The sequence below is a fragment of the Microtus oregoni genome, unplaced genomic scaffold (assembly GCF_018167655.1).
Source record: "Microtus oregoni isolate MIOR12 unplaced genomic scaffold, Mior012 000012F_ref0000307, whole genome shotgun sequence".
Classification (NCBI taxonomy): domain Eukaryota; kingdom Metazoa; phylum Chordata; class Mammalia; order Rodentia; family Cricetidae; genus Microtus; species Microtus oregoni.
The window spans coordinates 6,183,138-6,200,813 of NW_024543071.1; the positions used below are offsets into that span (position 1 = coordinate 6,183,138).

Below are 17,676 nucleotides of genomic sequence, written 5' to 3' on the forward strand. Positions count from 1 at the left end.
TTTTATGATGAAAGCAGGTTTCAAATGCTGCCCGAGTTTGAGTAGAGAGAGATGACTCCTCCCCACCCTCATGGAGGGGACTGGCAGGGTCTAATGGCCACAGGAAGGAGTGTGAGGAAGTGTGGCTTTAACGAGAGCGGATCACCAAATTCATACACACACAAAAATCATGGGGAACACATATTTGGCAAAGCGCTATTCTCGGCTCCCCAGCAATGAAGTCTTCTGTTTGTTCTTTTTGGCAGTGCGATAAACATGTGTGTCGTAGTTGGGGCAACCTTGGAGAGAGTTGCTGCAGCTGCCCAGGTGTGTCCTATAGCACAGCACAGATCCCCAGCATCAGGACGAGGTGATAAAGAACACCTGTGAAGCAGAGGGGGCAGAGACAGCACTGAGAAACAGCTGTGTGAGGCCAAGGAGCATTCAGCCAGAGTTAGTGCAACGGGGCTGCTGTATAGCTTCCAAATTTTACACACAGTCATTCCTGCTCATCCCCTGGGACTTGCATGCTCCACTTCTATCAACATGGAGGCCCTAACACATAAGCCTAGGTTGTGCACCTCTGGAAAACAGACATCTGACTTGGACTGCACAGTGCTGGCACACGCCTTTCCCTGTAGGATGCTCTCCGGAGTACTTCCCTTTAGAACGAGAAGTGGACATCGAAATCAGTTTATATGATTTTCTTATACTGACTAATTGATTCCAATCTGGAAGTCAGCAAATCAGTGCAACAGCCCCACCCCACCCTATGTCCTTGTCACCTTTCCACTGAGACCCTGGCTGCAGCTGAAATGGCTCTTCCTCTCAGAAGCTTCTCCAGCTGCTTTCTATGTCGCTTCCCCCAGCCTTCACCCCATGACCTTGTCTCGTCCACTGTATCGTTTAATGCTGAAGTATAATTAATTCATAGCATACCACGTATGCCAGGGATAATCATAGCCCAGTTCCCAGAGCAAAGCTGAGTAAGGAGGCTGAGACTCTTTCTTATCCAAGTTGCTCTGTTAATGAACCACAGAGCCAAAGCAGGGACTCAAATGTTTGCTAATGAGAAGACAATCTGATTCAAAATTATATTCTCCAAGTGCAGGAACCTTAGGAAAGCCACTTGGTGATGGCTTTGTTCAGGGGGTTCTGTGGCCTCTGATGGTTCTCCATCCATTTGAAACAGCTCGTCTCTTGGGTCACAGGCTGGTTGGCGTGAGACCTCTTACCTCTGTCCCCATCTGCCCCACTCAGGTGTACTCTAAGATGTATATTTTCGATGATAGATTTTTCTGGGGCCATAGAAAACATCCCTAACAGTGCAACCACTCCCAAACCATTGCCCCATGACACGAGAGTGCCTCTTCTCCTTACCTGAGAAATCACAGAGGCTGGAGAGTCCCCTGCCTGGAGTAAGCAAAGAGAGAGAGAACACAGGCTGAAGAAAGCCATGGAAGGAGTATCAGGACTGCTTCTGAGCCACAAACCTGGCCAAGTCCAACCCCCACTAAATCAGAGGAAGTATACTGAGGTTTTGGTTTTTGTTTGTTTGTTTTGTTTTGGAGACAGGGTTTCCTCTATGAAAGGGTCCTGGCTGTCCTAAAACTCACTTTGTAAACCAGGTTGGCCTCTAACCTACAGAGATCCACCCACCTCTACCTCCCAAGTGCTGCGTACTGAGGTTGACAAAGGCTTCCTCTCATGGCATTGCCACTTTGGCTGTCTAAAGCAGGGGCCACTAAATATTTTGGAAAGTACAAGATATTAAATATTTTTAGCTTTGCAGGGGGCTGTGAAGTATTTTCTTTCTTTACACCTTCGGTCAATCTTACTGTGTATCCCAGATGGTTCACAGATTCACTATCCTCCTGCCTCAGCCTCCTGAGGCCTGAGGTTACAGGTGTGCACCACTACACCAACCATGGCCTTATTGCATTGTCTTTGTGTGAATGTACTGTAGACAATGCCATCTGTGTTCTAATAAAACTTTATAAACACTGAGATTTTAATTTTATTGAATTTTTATGCACCATGTTTTTCTTTTCTTTTTAATTTTTGGGACTGCATGAAAGTGTGCCAAACCTGTTTTATTTGTAGGCCCCATAAAAACCAAGAGGATGTCTGGGGACTTGGCCCCGGTCTGTGTTTTGGCGTTTATGCTTTGAGGGACAACTCCAAAGTCTGGCTCACCCTCTGCTCACAGCATCTTCCAGGTCACAGTGACATTTTCCAGTCTGTAAGGCCTATACTGGGTCAGTTCCCGCGGCTACATACTCCTGCATCACCCTACCCATCCCCCATCCCTCAACATTCCCCCCACCCCTCAGTGTGTACCATCCCTCTCCTGGCTAAAAGGTAAACTCTGTGAGTCTTGTTCATTTCTGGAACTTAGTGTCCAGGCCAGGTTTGGGCAGTGAAGGCTCACTGACATTCCCAGGACACCTGCATTCCCATTCCTGTCGTTCATGGCATGACCAGTTTGGAAGCTCACGTCAGTACTTCCTAATTCCTTAGGAACATTTGGATTTGGGTCCCCAAAAGGCCTTCTGGGTAGCCAACAAACCTCACCTCCTTGGGCCCACATGATCAGACCCACGCCACTTGAGGAGCAGGTGAGTGTTGTGTCCACAGGCACGCCTGGTTTGACAATTCAATCAAAATGCTCAAACCTGCCGTGCGTGTGGTCACAGCCCAGAGTGCACACGACTATGGGGGAATCAGCTTACTCCGCAAGGACAGCTCCACCACCAGGACACCCCCTGTCTGCTCACGCATCATCCGCTTCCGTTTGTCGCAGTTCTGAAGACCGGGAGGATAAATGAACAAAGGAAACAAGAGACAAACCAGAAAGCAAAGTGAAAGTTCATGGAACGCCAAGTCCCCACCCGCTCGCTACTTACATAAAGTGTACAAAGGCACGCACGCACGCACCCACGCACTCACCCACGCACGCAGCTAGCATCCATTGACTCTCCAGGCTGTGTAATCCCTGCTGGACTAGGTCATCGTTATTCCAGCAGAGGAGGGCGCTGCACATTTTAATAGGAAACAAGATTTGACTTTCCCTTAACTCAGTGATAGGAGAAGAGGACACTCACAAAATGTGTTTTGCTTCTTTTCCTTCTGTTAAAACTGCAACTCTGCTGCTGTCCTTTGATCAAGTACTAACCGGTTCTCCTCCACTCTCCAGCCCTCAGCCCCTGGCTCTATTTTCTTTTCCTCCCTGTGTTCAGAAGCAACTGTTTTCTAGCCACAGGAGTGGATGGAAGGAGAGATCCAACCTCCTTTCTGCTGTTTGCTCCAGGCCATGTGGGCTGGCAGTCTCTTTGCTCGGGCCTCCATCTACATGGAGGACAGGACGGTTCTGCGCTCAGCACTTTTAAGTTCCCGAGGAGGTGTTCTTCACTCTGCAAATTCCGGAGCCGCAGGGCACTGGCCCTTCCGCCCACTGTGCTGTCGGCACTGACCTAGATTTTCAGCATTTCTCTGAAGACAGTCCAGTCGGAACTGCAATCGCCCACCTTTAGAGTTCTGTCTAGATCATGGATTCCTCGACACTTTTAACTTTTTCAAAGCCTTTTCATGTGTATTGCTACCTTCATTTTTATCTTACATTGCTCTCTGAGAAGGGAACAGCCATCAGAACAGAGTACCTCTATTCCAAGATGATGAATCCAGCCATACATACCAAACTGGTAAGTTTTGGTAGCAAAGTAGACAGGCCCAGACCTTCTGCCTCTGCACCCAGGCCCCACCTCTCCCAGGTCAATCCAGCTTCTCCAATCCCAGCCCCTTGGGGTCATATCTTCCTTCCAGAGCCAGGACCCTCACCACTGGGCAGGAGAGCTTCTCGCTGTCACAGATGAATGTCTCACAGTGTAACCAAACCTTGGAGAGTTTGGGGATGTTCTGGAACCGGAAGGCATTGAATTGGAAAGTTGCCCTGTGGTCCTTGCCGTTTTCATGCACGAAGACAGTTTCATCAGTGGGGCAGCTGGTGTGCACAGGAGAAGGGAGAATGAAACAATGACACATCACACCAGAGACTGCCAGAAAGGCTCCAAGGCAACATTTCACACAGCTCTCTGGTAGACCTGGGCACAGCTGCTTGTCCTTCCAAAGAACTCTGATCCCTGAGTGAGAGGTCAAATTGAAGGGCTATGGGGGTAGACCTGATTATCTCAAATTCTAAAATAGGGGGTGACTTATGAGAACCCATACATCTGGTAGGTTGAACCCCTGTCCTAAAGAAGTGACATCTCCAAGAGATAAAGCCCTCTGGAAGACCTCAGAGTAACACAAGGTAAGGACCACCATGATGGATGGGAGTGGTGTGTTTCCTGTTGCCATAGACACCCAAACTCAAGTCACACCCACTTTTTAGCTCTGTGTGTGCTCTTAGGTTTTGCCTGAAAGTGGAAAAATGAATCTATGTTCAATTAATTGTCGATATATTATATAATAACCATTATTAAAACATAGTCATATTTTCCACATATTATCTAAATAATGGGGAGAAAAATTGTTTGCTGAGACAGAACTGACTGAAAATATCATCTGAGAATTCTCTCTGAGGAGTCATGAGTGAGAAACAAAGGTTGTACCTTCTGATCTGGGCCAAGGGTCAGAGCTATTTCTGTTTGTTGTGGCCTTGGCATTGATGAGGTTGTGAGAATTTTCCAGCTTATGATATGAGGATCTAGCAGGATTGTTTGGTCAATAAACCTGAGATCCTTATCTGAACTCAAGATGTGGAGCCTTAAAATAGCTCTTTGTAGCCAGAGTGCCCTAGGCTGGTGTCAGCCAATGGAAAGTAACGTAAGAGGAGCTTTGTGGTGGGGGAAGGGATGGTAAAGAATGGGCGAGCCTAGATGTCTTGGCGCCACCATCTCTTGGCACAGGTTGTGGCACCTGCCTCTCAGTGACAGCTCACTCTGGTTGGTTGGATGGTGGCAGCCTGCTAGGAGGTCTCCCCCTCACCCTGAGCGAGTTCCCTGCCCTACATGGAATCACCCTTTGAGGGGAGTGGCTGCTGCTGTTGTGCTCATGTGTACAGGGAAATACCCGATAATATCATATAGATAGACATGCATCATCTATCTATCTATCTATCTATCTATCTATCTATCTATCTATCTATCTAGATGTATCTCCATACTGTAATATCACTAAGGACTCTTGAAACTGGAGCTCTACCCAAAGGATCTAGTATGAACAGAAAGTTTCCTCCCAAGCTATTCCAAGCCATAGCAGAAGAGACCAGCGCACACTGGACCCACCACTCTGCACTGACTCCAGAAAGTAGACTTACCCCTTGTTGATCAGCTGCCACTGCAAGGGGTACATGAAGTCAGCCGAGGGGGTGGCCCAGCAGCTGTTCAGGACTACCTTAAACCTGGAAATAAAATAGGGAGGTGTCACTAACCAGTCTTGTGTATACAAACATCGGAAGACTAGAATCTGTTAGTCTTTTTTTCTTTGTCCTTAAAAATACACAGTGTATAAAGGGACTTACCGAGTGCTTAGCCCTTTGGCTTCTACTCCTGCGAACAGGTCTGAACCGATTTCGGATGTTTCCAGAATGAAAGGAGCTTCTTTCTTGGTGGAAAACTTGGCGTTCTTGGGAAGGAAATGGGAACACTAGGCACTGTGACCTCTCAGAACGAACAGTCAGTCTGGCGGGAGCAGACACTTTGGGAAGGGTTAGAGATGGAAGCCACCAGCCCAAAACAAAGCACATGAGATTATAGAGAAACTCAAGATCCAGAGAAACTGTACCTCTGCGGACACAGATGTCATCTTAGATGGGGTAAGGACATTTGCTGGTCATAGTTTGACACACATTGTCTCAGTGATGCCAACAAAACCGACTGATGGGAAAATAGTGCAATCTAAGGACAGCAAGCCACAGCTTCACAAACACTCAGGGCAAGAACAGCTGAATGCTTACAGCCCCTCACGGTCCCTGTTCCCTGCCTTCCGAGCAAATGCTCGCCTGAGTTCTAAACAGTGCGATTGTCCACAGACATAAGCCAATGGTTGCCTGCAATGTAGTTAGGTATTGTTCTACATATTTGGGTAGTTTCTATGTCAAGATACTTTGCTTTGAGATATAATATTTGTTAATGAAGCAAGATCTCTCTCCAAATGATTCGATGTTCTAGCAGAAGAGAAAGGCAATAGAAAAGAAGTAAATTACACAGTATATTAGACTGGAATATAGTCAGTAATATTGGAAGCCACAAAAATAGCAAAATGGACTGGGAACATGAGGAAGGGTAAGCTGCATTCAGTGTGTGTGTGTGTGTGTGTGTGTGTGCGCGCGTGTGTGTTCATATGAATGTTTGTGTGGGTGTGGGTACAGAGTGCATAAAGGTATGAGTGTAGAGGTCAGAGGTCAGCCTCTGGTTTCTTTCCTCAGGCACTGTCTACCTTGAGTTTAAAAAAGGGTCTCTCGTAGGGCGGTGGTGGCGCACGCCTTTAATCCCAGCACTCGGGAGGCAGAGGCAGGCAGATCTCTGGGAGTTCGAGGCCAGCCTGGTCTACAAGAGTTAGTTCCGGGACAGGCACCAAAGCTACAGAGAAACCCTTCTTGAAAAACAAACAAAAAAACAAAAAAACAAAAAACAAAAAAAAAGAAAGGGTCTCTCACTGGCCTAGAACTGACTAGCCGATGAGCCACAGGGATCACCTGTCTCTGCCTCCCCACACTGGGATTTCAAGTGCCATGGAGCTCAGCTTGGCTTTTCAAATGCAGGCTCTGGAGATTGTACTGAGATCCTCAGCAAGTGCTTTGCCAGTGGGTCCATCTCCCCAACCCCATGTTACATGTTTGAGGAGGGCCGTCAGGGACGCCTCCTTGAGGAGGCAGCATTTGAGCAAGGAGTAGGGATGGGATTACAGGGCTGTGAGGTTTGTCAAGGAGGGCGTACCAAAGGGTCACTGCCATGACAGGCTCAGGAGTGTCAGGATCTGCTCCTAAACATCATCTTCAGATAATGCTGGGTGAGTTAGTAGGAATTACAGCTGTGATTGACCTCCTCAACGGAGGCTCCTCCAATCTGTGAGTTTCCTGTTCAATTTGCCTGAATAAGAATCTGGACTACTGGCTGGCATTAGTCATGGGCGACAGGGGCATTGACCAGATAGGCTAAGATCCCAGGATAATCCTGGCCCCTACGGGCTAACTTTAAACCCGTTTCTTTAGTCCTGTGAGATGAGGATAGCCTTGTGACATTGTAGCATAGAAACATAAAGCTTAGACTAGGGTCTTTCAAAACCTGAATTTATGAGCTTAGACACTTGCAACTTGGTAGGCAGCAGCAGACAGAACTCACATCCGGTCAATGTGGACTTGGCCTCCTATGGGTCCAACACTCTAGACTTTGTGAGGGGGCCCCAAATCCTCTCTTAGGATGACTCACATTATTCTACGGGAGTGGGTCCAGCCGAGGCTCCCACAATAAGCCACCTAGAAGCTGGCTCCCCTCTTTTCATTCGTCAGGTCTGCACCACGTTACTGGCTGCCACAATTGAGCAATAATGGTCTCAGGAATAAGTGATTTCCTTGCATAGTGTACGGCTAAAAGTAATACCTTTTCAGTAGTTTTTAAAGTGTTTTTGGTATTGTCTAAAAATGTATGAGATTTCAGGGGACATTTCCAAACATGGCAACTAACTTGGGAATGGCATTAGTCCCCAGGTCTCCAGAGACACCTCTGTGGAATCTTTCTCCTGGAGATCAGCTGGTAGAGTGTGAAATCGCTGCTGAGGGAGCCGTTGTCCGGTTCTGCAGCAAAGCGAAGAGCAGAAGCTGCCATCTTTGTTTCTGATAACTACAATAATGTTTAGCATGATTCTTCCTTTCCTTCTTCCCTCCTCACTCTCCCTTCCATTCTTCCTTCCTTTTTGGGTCTTTTTATACTACTCTGATTAGCCTGAAACTCACTGTGTAGACCAGGCTGCCCTCTAGTTCCCGGCATCCCTGTTTCTCCCTCTCGTGCTGGGATTACAAATAAGAGCCATCACGTCTGGCAACCCCTCCTTTATTTATAACATGAAATCAGAGACTTGTCTTCAGAAAGCTTTACTGTGGTAACCTATTTATATGCCAGGGATGTTTATCTTGACATTCCTAAAAACAAAAAGATGACAAAGACTACTTTTTTGTCCTATAGGATGGACAAGTCTGCTGAGAAACTGTATTCCAGCATTCCTTCCCTTGACCAAAAGGTTGACTCACAACTAGCTAGTCACCCAAGTTAAATCCTTAACTGAGGTAGGCCTCACTGGGCAGAAGTTCATATGGGGAAATCTAATTGCTTTTGTTCATAGGTGAGACACCAACCTAGAGTGAATACTTTAGGACATAGTCCTAGAGTTTTCCAGAACCTAGATGGTCACCTGTGGCCTACTATGTCTCGTACAGACTCAGTAGAGGACTGGAACCGAACACTTCAACTCTGGTTGTAGAGGGCACTGCCAGCTGGTGTGGGCTGGAAGGGAAGTGACCAGGATGGCAGCAAACCAGTGAAAAGATGTCTTGTTTAGAGAAGACAGGGGCCTTTGGAGAGCTGTGACCGATGCAATTCCACAGAATTACTTCAGCAGTCAGAACCAGTACAAGTAGGAGTTCAGGGGTCAGATTTTACCTGATAATCGAAAACACAAGGCCAGCTCACCCATGTCACTGGAAGAGACGGAGTGGCCACCCTCAGCAATGGAAGCTCTGTGGGCTTCAGGTGGGAAATCAAGGGTGGTTTCTGTGGTTTATTCTGATTCTGGAAGGATCCTTAGTCTTTGTTTGCCTCTGTCCACAAGCCTTTTCGTTTCTTTTTGTGTCACCATTAAGAAGAATGGGCAGTACTGGTTTGATGCTAAGACATTAAACTACTCTCACACTAACATTGATAGTCATTTTTATAAAGGCAACAATTGTCAGAATGCTCCGAGCATCCATGTTAAATGGGGCCAGAGTCTCCACTCACGAGAACAACTGGCTTCCTGGGTACTTACCAAGTCCACAGGCCATACTTAAACAGAGTTTCACCGAGTCTCCTAAAATCTAAGGGATCCATGTCACTAAGTTCTTAGTTTATGGCTGCAGAGAGGGAGGTGCAAGGAGACTCCCTAACTTTTCCAAAGTCGTCTAACTAGTAAATACAAATCAGGCTTTGTCGCATGGCCCATTTTCTTTTGAACCCAAAGTCCCAGGCTTTATCTGTAAACCGACAACCTTCCTTTGTCTTCGAATGAGAGTCATAACTTTGCCCTGGGAATATCAACTATGGGTCCTTGGCCAAAGCGAGCGGGAAGGGATGGAGAGAGAAGAGAGGACTTATGCAGAGCAGGAGGATTGTATCTGGGCCCAGGCTCTGGATTTCCGAGAATCCTAAGCCATTAGCAGTGTGTTGGTTCCTTTGTGCTATGAAGGGCATGGCTCTGTTTTTGGTAATCGGATGGAAATATATGCAAGGGGGCAGCTGTTGCTTTAGAAACACCCAAGAATGCCCTTAAAGTGGGGGGAAAAAAAACATGGTTAGGCATAGAGAACTGAGCCCACAGCAGAATCTAAACCAGAACAAAAGTGTCTGGACAGCGGAAGCTGCTCTTTGCTAAAGTCCATTCGTTCTGGAGGGACTTTGACAGGGGGGTTTGGGGGACACCTTGGCTTCATATCTAGATAATTCGGGAAGTAATTGTCCATCTATTTCTGCATCTCTGGAGATGGCTGGTGAAGATGGATTGGTTGACTGAGGGAATATGTTCCTTCTACTTCTGAGGTTATGTCTATGTCTGAAACTCCACCCTGTGTGGTTGATGGTGAGAGATGAGTTTAAAAACCTTGACCTCTATCGCCAACTATTGTAAACTTCATAGGATCAAATCTCCAGCCTATCCCATTAGAATACCAACTACTAGCTTCTAGGCAGGCCTTCATAGTAAAGACTGTAGTCCCATGTGGGAAGCCATTCACAGCCATTCCATCACCCCTGCTGGTTTACGGTGCATTGATCCCTGGGCACTGACAAGGTATTTCTGTCTCTGCATCAGCCACTGATGATATGAATCCAGGGCTAGTCTGGATTTTAAGGAATCTTGAAGCATATACATCTTAGAGATCCTTCTTTAACAATAATCTTAAAAAAGATTTAAAAATTAAACCCTGCCTTACACAAGGGCTTTGTGGGTAAAGGGCCATGGGGTTCTCTCTCCCTCTCACCCTTTGTGGACAGCACCTCAGCTGGGGACTTTCTGTTCTCACCAGAGGCTTCTCCAAGGCCCCTGTGTGGTCTTGGGCAAACACCTTCCTTCTTTTGGATTTCATGTCCTCATCCGCAAGGCAGACTAGGCTGTTGAGGATCCTCCCAGAACTCACCCATGAGCTCAGGGGCTAAAAGCTGCAGGGGCATAGGTGAAGAATGTTCAGTGTTTGACAGGTTTCAGACGGGGCGGTGTTTGCTCTTGGAAACGAAACGGGTCAGATGAGCTGCCCTCTAAGGACTCTTCCAACACTCGACACAAACGTTTGTGTCTCTGCCTGTGTTTTCCTCTAGCCAGCCGGGCTAGCGTGCCCTCTGTGTGCCTGTGTCCTCAGAGGCTGCAGCTTGAGAACAAAGCGCCTCCTCTACTGGGAGAGTAGCCGGGCTAAGGGCCAGTGCATATTTAGTTTCTCTGCAGCACTTAATTTTGAGAGAGGCCAGAGTGTGCCTTTAACTTTCCACATCAATACAGGCAGCAGATCCAATTAGAACAGCCAGGGGATCTTACTGGAAGGCTTATGGGGTGGAAGAACTAAACAGTGGAGGCTAGCCCTAAGCCTTGTTTTTAGCTCTGGCCTGGCCAGGGAGTGCAATGCTCTTGGCTAATGTTTTTGAGATCCTAATGGCAAATAAATCTCTGGAGAGGAAAGAGATACTAATCTTGCTTAAGAGTCAGACACGTGTGTTCTATTGTCTGTCCAGTGACCCTGCCTTCATTTTGGTACCAGTGAAGTGGGGAGGTCAGCCACATCTGTGCCATTTAGCCATCTATTGGCCTGTAAAGTGGACCTTCCGTTGCACCTGAGCTTTAAAGTCAAGCTAAGGCCATATGCCGCCATCGGAGTTCCGGAATGGGGCTCTGCCGCCATCGGAGTCCCGAATGGGGCTCTGCCCGGACCCGGGAGAGAGTGACTTCCGTGGAAGGAAGTTCCCTGAGGAAAGACAACCTGGACTTACAGTGTAGAAGTTGAGGGACAACTGGCTTTCAAATGTGCCCATGCTCCCATTCTTGACATGAACAGTGGCCACTCTGAAAAGGGGAGAGAATTTTGCATAAGGACTGAAACATGCCTGATTGACAGGGACTGTAGCATCCTCACTGTGGCCGGCCCTCCACCCCCAGTGCGGCTTACCTCTGGTCAAAAGCAGCCTGGTTCACCAGGTAGGTTGCATGGTAGGTGCAGGAGAAGGAGTAGTTGACAGGCTGGTTCTTCACAACCACTGTGCTGTCGTTGGACACGATGTGGCTGTAGAAGTGGTAGATGGGGGGCTTGTACTGGAGGAAGGAAGAAGGCAGTTAGGGTGCACACTGTCCTCCCGATGGGACTGAGGACTCTGGGAAAAGTGGTTGGAGATGACTTAGGAAAAGACGAGCATTAGTGGCACGTGCCTGTCATCCTGGCACTTGGGAGGTGAAGGTTGGATGGTGAGGGGTTCCAGGCAAGCTTCAGCTATATAGTGAGTTTCAAACCAAGAATAATGTTGAAGAATAAAACAAAACAAAGCAAAAAAATCAAAACAAGGGGACAGAAATGTTTATCAGGAACAGTAGAACCCGTTCTTTGTGGCAAAATTATTTGCAGAATTCTGGAATCCCTTCACTGAGGTCGATAGTATATATGTAGGGAAAGTCCTACTGGGCTTCTGATGGACTGGATCTGAGTCTCTGCTCCCAGCCTCAACATTTTATCCCTTTGTCCGTTGCCCCATAGATGTCGTTGTTCATCCTCCACTCTAGATCGTAAGTCTGTAGTGAAAACATCTATTAACCAGAAAGCACCACTTAGAAAATTCTTCCTTCTGTCAAGATTGTCTCAAAACTCAACAACATTAGAATGGTAAGCACCTGTCTTTAAAGGAAATGGCCTGAAACATGGAGATGTTCTCCATTCAGGTCGCCAGGATGCACTCACGAATGTGACGCTGTGCTCACCTTGCTCATGGGTCTTCCCGTCACATCTGAATCCTTCTGCACTCCAGGAAGAAGAGTTGGCTTTTTCGTTCTGAGGTTTACAAGCACATGCCTTTCTGGTAGTCAGGGTAGAAGGAATTCTGGCCTGTGGTGTCAGGGACCATGTTCTTGTTACTTCTGTGGCTGAGAACTGATACTATGGGGGAGGCCTCAGATTTTTCCCATCGAGAAGCTGTGGTTCCTTGTGATTCCCTCGTCCCCTGCCATGGACGCTTCACCCTGCTTATGATCCCATTTGTGCTTTCCTGATGCACTTAACTGCCACTTCCAATTCGTGGGGAAAGGATGGCTGTGGAGGCCAGAGAAGTGGCTCCACTCCATCTTGACGTAAGGTCAGAGAGTCTGAGCCTATTATTGCTCGTACAAGGTCAAACAACAGGAAGTTTGGTCCAAGGTGAAGTTGCTGAACATCTTGCCTAGATAACAGGATGTCTGACCTAAGATGTAGTTACTGGGTATTTTGAATATTAAGGAAGTAATCACTCTTGTTTGTTTTTTGTATTACCATTAAAAAAAAGTCCCTTTGTCCTCCCCTTTGGTGTGGGGTATAAAAGGGCTATGGAAAAATAGACTTGGGGCGGGTTCAGTAGTCACTGGAATGCCCTTCCAGCTCTATCTCCAGTTTCTTGTCTATTTTTTTCTGTATTCCACATGCTCCTTCTCAAGAGTGTCTGGACAATTCGGCTGGATGGAGACAGATGGATGACCCACTGATTCGGGCATCCAGCTCGGGGACCAACGTGCCCAATTTAAGTGAGAAATGCAGTTTGTTCCAGCCCAGAGGGAAGCTTTGCTGCTCTCCACAGGCCCCGTGAGCTAGGAGAATAGAAGTCAAGTTCAAAGAGCCATCTAGGGCTGTGGAGGTGGCTCAGTGGGGAAAGCGCTTGCTGCATAGACACGAAGACCTGAGTTCAGATCTCTGACACAGTTATAAAATACTGGGCATGGGAGGCGGGTGGTCAGACATGTGCTTGCAATCCCAGCACTGGGGAATGGAGAAGGGAGCTCTCAGGGTCTCGCTGACCAGCCAGTCTCACTGAATCAGCAAGAGACCCATTTCAAGAGAGAAGGAGTGCATGGCTGAAGAAGACACAAGATTAATGTGACATCTGCACATCTGTACAAGGGTACAAACGGCAGCACAAGAGAAGAGTTTAATCTGAACAACAGGATTGACTTTTAAAAGGAATTTGGAGCATTGAGAATCCTCTTAAGAACAGCACCAAACATCTTACTCTTGTATCTCATTAAATTCACTTAAGCCCCTCTGCCTTGGGTGGGCTTAGCCTTACCTCTGACTGAGTGCCGCAGTAGGACTTGTTCTTGGGAGATAGGTCTGGGATGACGAACTGGTAATAGCCCCCTTCATGGACCCCGTTGTAACACACACCCCCGAGTGCCAGCTGGTGTACTTCCCATCCATAGGGGCACTCGGGGATTTTAGCAATGATGGTTTTGGGGTAACAAAACACAAGGATGACATCTGGAGGAGTACACACATGGTTTGAACTAGACATGGTCAGCAAACGTCATGCAGAGGCAGTTAAAACCGTGTTCTCACTGTTCACCAGCTGTGCTGGGTTTCCCCAAACCAGCCACTGAAATGCTTCTTTCCTAATTTATACCACATATGATAACATCACTATTTAGTATCTATTTAATTGGATTCATTTTTAAAAACTGTCATTTTATTTTAGAGCCAATGAGATCAATGATTATTTTTCTGCTTCCTTCCTCCCTCCCTCCCTCCTTCCCTTCTTCTCTCTCTTCCTTCCTCACTCCCTCCTTCCTTCCCTCCCTCCTGTCCTTCCTTCTTTTCTTTCTTTTCAGCAATACCGGGTGTCAAACACAGGGCCTCATGTTTGCCAGACAAGAGCTTTACTACCAAGCCATAGTCCCAGCCCTAACACTTTTACTTCAGAAAAACCTGGGAAAACACAGACTGCTACATATATTCCCATGAAAATGAGAAGATTTCTTATAATTTAAAATGTCCACTGCCTCGTTTCATGCTCAATGTTACAAAACATTGTTTAAAGACTTAGACGGCATGCGTTGAATAGTCGAACACATAAAGTGGACCCATCACATAAAAGATGATGGAAACATTCTCTAATTTGTAAAACAAAAATTGGTTCATTCAGTACGTCTTTGCTTCCTGTGGGGAAAGGTCTGATTGGCCCTGGGGCTTCTGTGCCTCCGCACGGTGATGTTTTACACTTTCCTAACTAAGCTGTCCTGGAGCTCAATCACAGCGAGGTGGAGACGAGAGGCTCCCTGTCTGGGATAGCAGTGTAGCACTGGGGTACCTGCTTTATTTGGAATGCATGATTTTGCTGAGGCTTCTGCAAAGAGTGCCAACAGGATGAAGGCCCGCGCCACCATTGCGTCTCAGGGGCTGATCTCTGCCAGGTGACCGCACCAACTGCCCGAGTGCTCACGTTGTCTCCAGGCCCCAGGTCTCGATTGTTCTGCATCGGAAATATGAACAGAAAGTTAAAGTCAAGGGTAAGAACAAATTATCACTCAATCTTGTGGGGGAGTTTCCAAGGGAGATCACTGATGCTGTTCCTGGCTCGTACCACTGGGAAGGCTAATGCCACAGACGGTTGCTCAAGTTCCTGCCTTTCTCATTCTCTCTGGAGTGTTGGTGCTGCCTTCCGGATGCTCCCCAAATCTCCAGCCCCTGTCCTACTTCCCCCTTATATATCCAGAGGGTGTAAAAGAAACCAAGTCGAGATAAGTCACAATGAGCACACATTATCCAATGTAGGGTGAATAAAGGGGAACTTGGGACAATAATCCCGCAGCAGCTCAGTTACCTCCTGCATCTCATTTCTTCTCTTTTGCAGAGGTAGAAATCCCACGCCACCCATCCCTTTTACTGCTGAAACCAGGGAATCTAGAGGTTTTTTTTTTTTTTTCTTGTGCAAAAAATCAGAGTAAAAAACAAACAAACAACCCTCTGATGGAGACAAACACTTTCTGTACTGTTTCAGGTAGAAATTTATTCATTTGCATTTTTTCCTCACTCTATTTCTTGCTATCTTATTTTTACATAGGAGAATGAAATTTTGAATCTAAAAGGATTCTAGTCTGGCATAATTACATCTTGGAGTCAAACAAAACATAAGTTGTGTTAGTGTTAAAAGAAGGTGATTTTTCTCCACCGTTTCTTGATGTCTATAGCTTCATCCTGAAATACAACTTTAAACTGCAAAGCCTTTAGGCTTCCAAACTTTATTAGTCTCCTGGAACAATGACCTTGAAAAGGGAATTTTGAGAGACTCTCCTACAAATCCATCTTTAACTCAGCACTGGGGATGCTGCTCTGGTGGGTGTTCAGACACATCCTGGGAGTACAGGTGATCTCATGTTTCAGTGATATCCGGTTGCACTTAACAGTCTGAAGAGGAGTACTATAATAGTGTTGTCTTAGGATAGCGTCTAAGGATTATGGAAAGAGCTCCAAGGGAAGCCATTAAAAATTCCTGGGACTCAGCTTCCTTCTCTGCAAAATGGAGGCCATCACCCTGTTCATATTCCAGGGCAAGAGCAGAGCCATGAGATGAAGGCTCTCGCCAAAGGACCAGACAGGAGACACACAAGTTCATGTGAAAAGCAAACTCCTAGTTGTGCCGCTTTCTCTTAAAACAGTTGTGCGTTGTCTCATTGTAGACTTCAGTTTCCTGCAACAGAAAGCATGTCTGTATTAACAACACACAAGCAGTGGAGCTCATAGATATGAGCCCAATGGGTGGAAGAGGGAGGAATGAATTAAACTGTTTTAACACTGGAATGGATTTCAGTGCTGCCTGGAAACAGCAGCATTGCCTGCGCATGCCAATGCTCACTCCTGAGCAAAAGGAAGCTGCTGGATGCCCGATTTCACATGTGTGGATTTTGAGCTGCTTTTCCCCAGGGCTTAGCATCCTTTCTCTAGGTTTCTTCTTAGCTCCTTTTTATTAAACACCAGCGTTGCCCATGTGGTAAATTGCCAGGCTCTGCACTTGGCCCTGGCTGACATGGTAGCATAGAAGTTCCTTCCTTCCCTCTCTAGGAAATGGTGGGGAGAGGCATGCAGAGAGCAAGGTGAGTGTATTCTTGGAGTGTAGGGAGGGAAGACAGAAAGAGCTCCCGAGTGCTCGGTGAGGAAAGGAACCTTAGGAAAACCAAGGCCCAGAAGCCTAAGGTAGCCTGGCTGCGTTGCACGGGCTAGGGTTTGGATAATGAGCCAGCGCTGACAGTTCAATCGCATCCTTCTGCTTGTGCTGGGACGCACGGCCCCATTGCAAGAGGATGCTGTTGTCTTCAAGAGTCACTTCTTTACAGCCAGCTCTAACCCAGCCAAGTCAGCAGTAGCTCCAGAATCTGGAGGCAGCTAGGCATGAGGTTGCTCACAGAGAGGGTGGAGGTGGAAAGGCTGCTTCCCTGTCTCTAGTGGAAAGGTAGGATGGAACCCGAGAAGATGCTGCAAGGCAATAGGGTGAAGCTGAGCCATAGACAGCGCCTGGAGCCCAAAGACTTTGACCATTTATTGTCTGTATGTTTGTTATTGGGCAGGTGCTATATTCTGTGAGTCTAAATTTCTTTCTCTTTTGGAAGGGAATACTAACGTTTGTAATACAGTGTTATTCAGAATATTAAATGAGTAATTCTAATATTTATGTTACATACATAGACATTTACTCATTGAAGTCAAAGAACCCAGAGAGCCTTCTGTGCCTGTGTTAGGTTCTATTTGGGAAATGTGAAGTCTGCTCGTATGGGTCCCAGTATGGGGAAGACATTAGTTTTATCGATACCAGGTGTACCACAGGCCACTGTGAGTACCGGCTCTGGAATTAAACCTCACGGCTCTGTCAGATTTCCAATGATGTGATCTTGGGTAAGCAACTTGACCTCTTTAAACCTTTGGTTTCAAATGTGTAAAATGAGGCTTCTCATCTCCCATTGCTGATCCAGGTACGAAAAAAAACAAAATCCATAGAAATTGCTTAGCATGGCGTGTGGCATGGACTCGGCAGGAGCAGTCAAGGATGGTATCGGCAGGAGTCTGGGACAGCAGGTCCCCAGTGTTCCCAGATGAACCCCGAGTGTTTCTATGGTAACAGCCATCTCTTTGGAAGCCCACCCTCACAAAAGAGCAGGTGCTTTTGATTTCTAGAAAGGTCTCATCAGGATAAAATTTGAGGACAGAGAAAGAGATCTCTCCCATGATTTCGGAGAATCAGCTAACAATCAGGTACACGATACTGCTTTCACGGGGCAAAGGAGTGGGTGGGGCGGGGCAGTGATTCCACTTTTGTGGCAGGCTGGTCTCTAGATGTTTAATTTGCATAAGAGACAGAAGGGGACCAAATGAACTTGGGCCAAACAGTATTTGATACTGGCCTTGCTAAAAGGCAGGAGGCATCTGTTTTCTGTAGTAATTACCATCCACTCTCAGGCCCTGCT

At 46.9% G+C, this 17,676-nt stretch overlaps 1 protein-coding gene across 1 annotated transcript; it reads right to left on the reverse strand.

Moving 5' to 3' along the window:
- Positions 1 to 313: 313 nt before the first annotated feature.
- On the reverse strand, positions 314 to 14,604 carry Tectb (tectorin beta). The gene is made up of 10 exons (XM_041662221.1): positions 14,529 to 14,604; positions 13,512 to 13,702; positions 11,381 to 11,523; positions 11,205 to 11,277; positions 5,501 to 5,604; positions 5,297 to 5,380; positions 3,817 to 3,979; positions 2,712 to 2,784; positions 1,360 to 1,392; positions 314 to 363 (listed from the first exon to the last, which is right to left on the reverse strand). Exons 1-10 carry the CDS (start codon positions 14,602 to 14,604, stop codon positions 314 to 316), a joined length of 990 nt encoding a protein of 329 aa, XP_041518155.1.
- Between the last annotated feature and the right edge of the window lie 3,072 nt (positions 14,605 to 17,676).

Bases quoted from the DNA above. Each gene is read 5' to 3' on its own strand.
- Tectb (XM_041662221.1), bottom strand. From the start codon at position 14,604: ATGGTGGCGCGGGCCTTCATCCTGTTGGCACTCTTTGCAGAAGCCTCA. The intron at 5,381-5,500 runs GTAAGTCCCTTT...TTTTATTTCCAG, and splicing joins GCCAAAGGGCTAAGCACTCG to GTTTAAGGTAGTCCTGAACA. The intron at 3,980-5,296 runs GTAAGTCTACTT...TGTGCACACCAG, and splicing joins TGGCAGCTGATCAACAAGGG to CTGCCCCACTGATGAAACTG.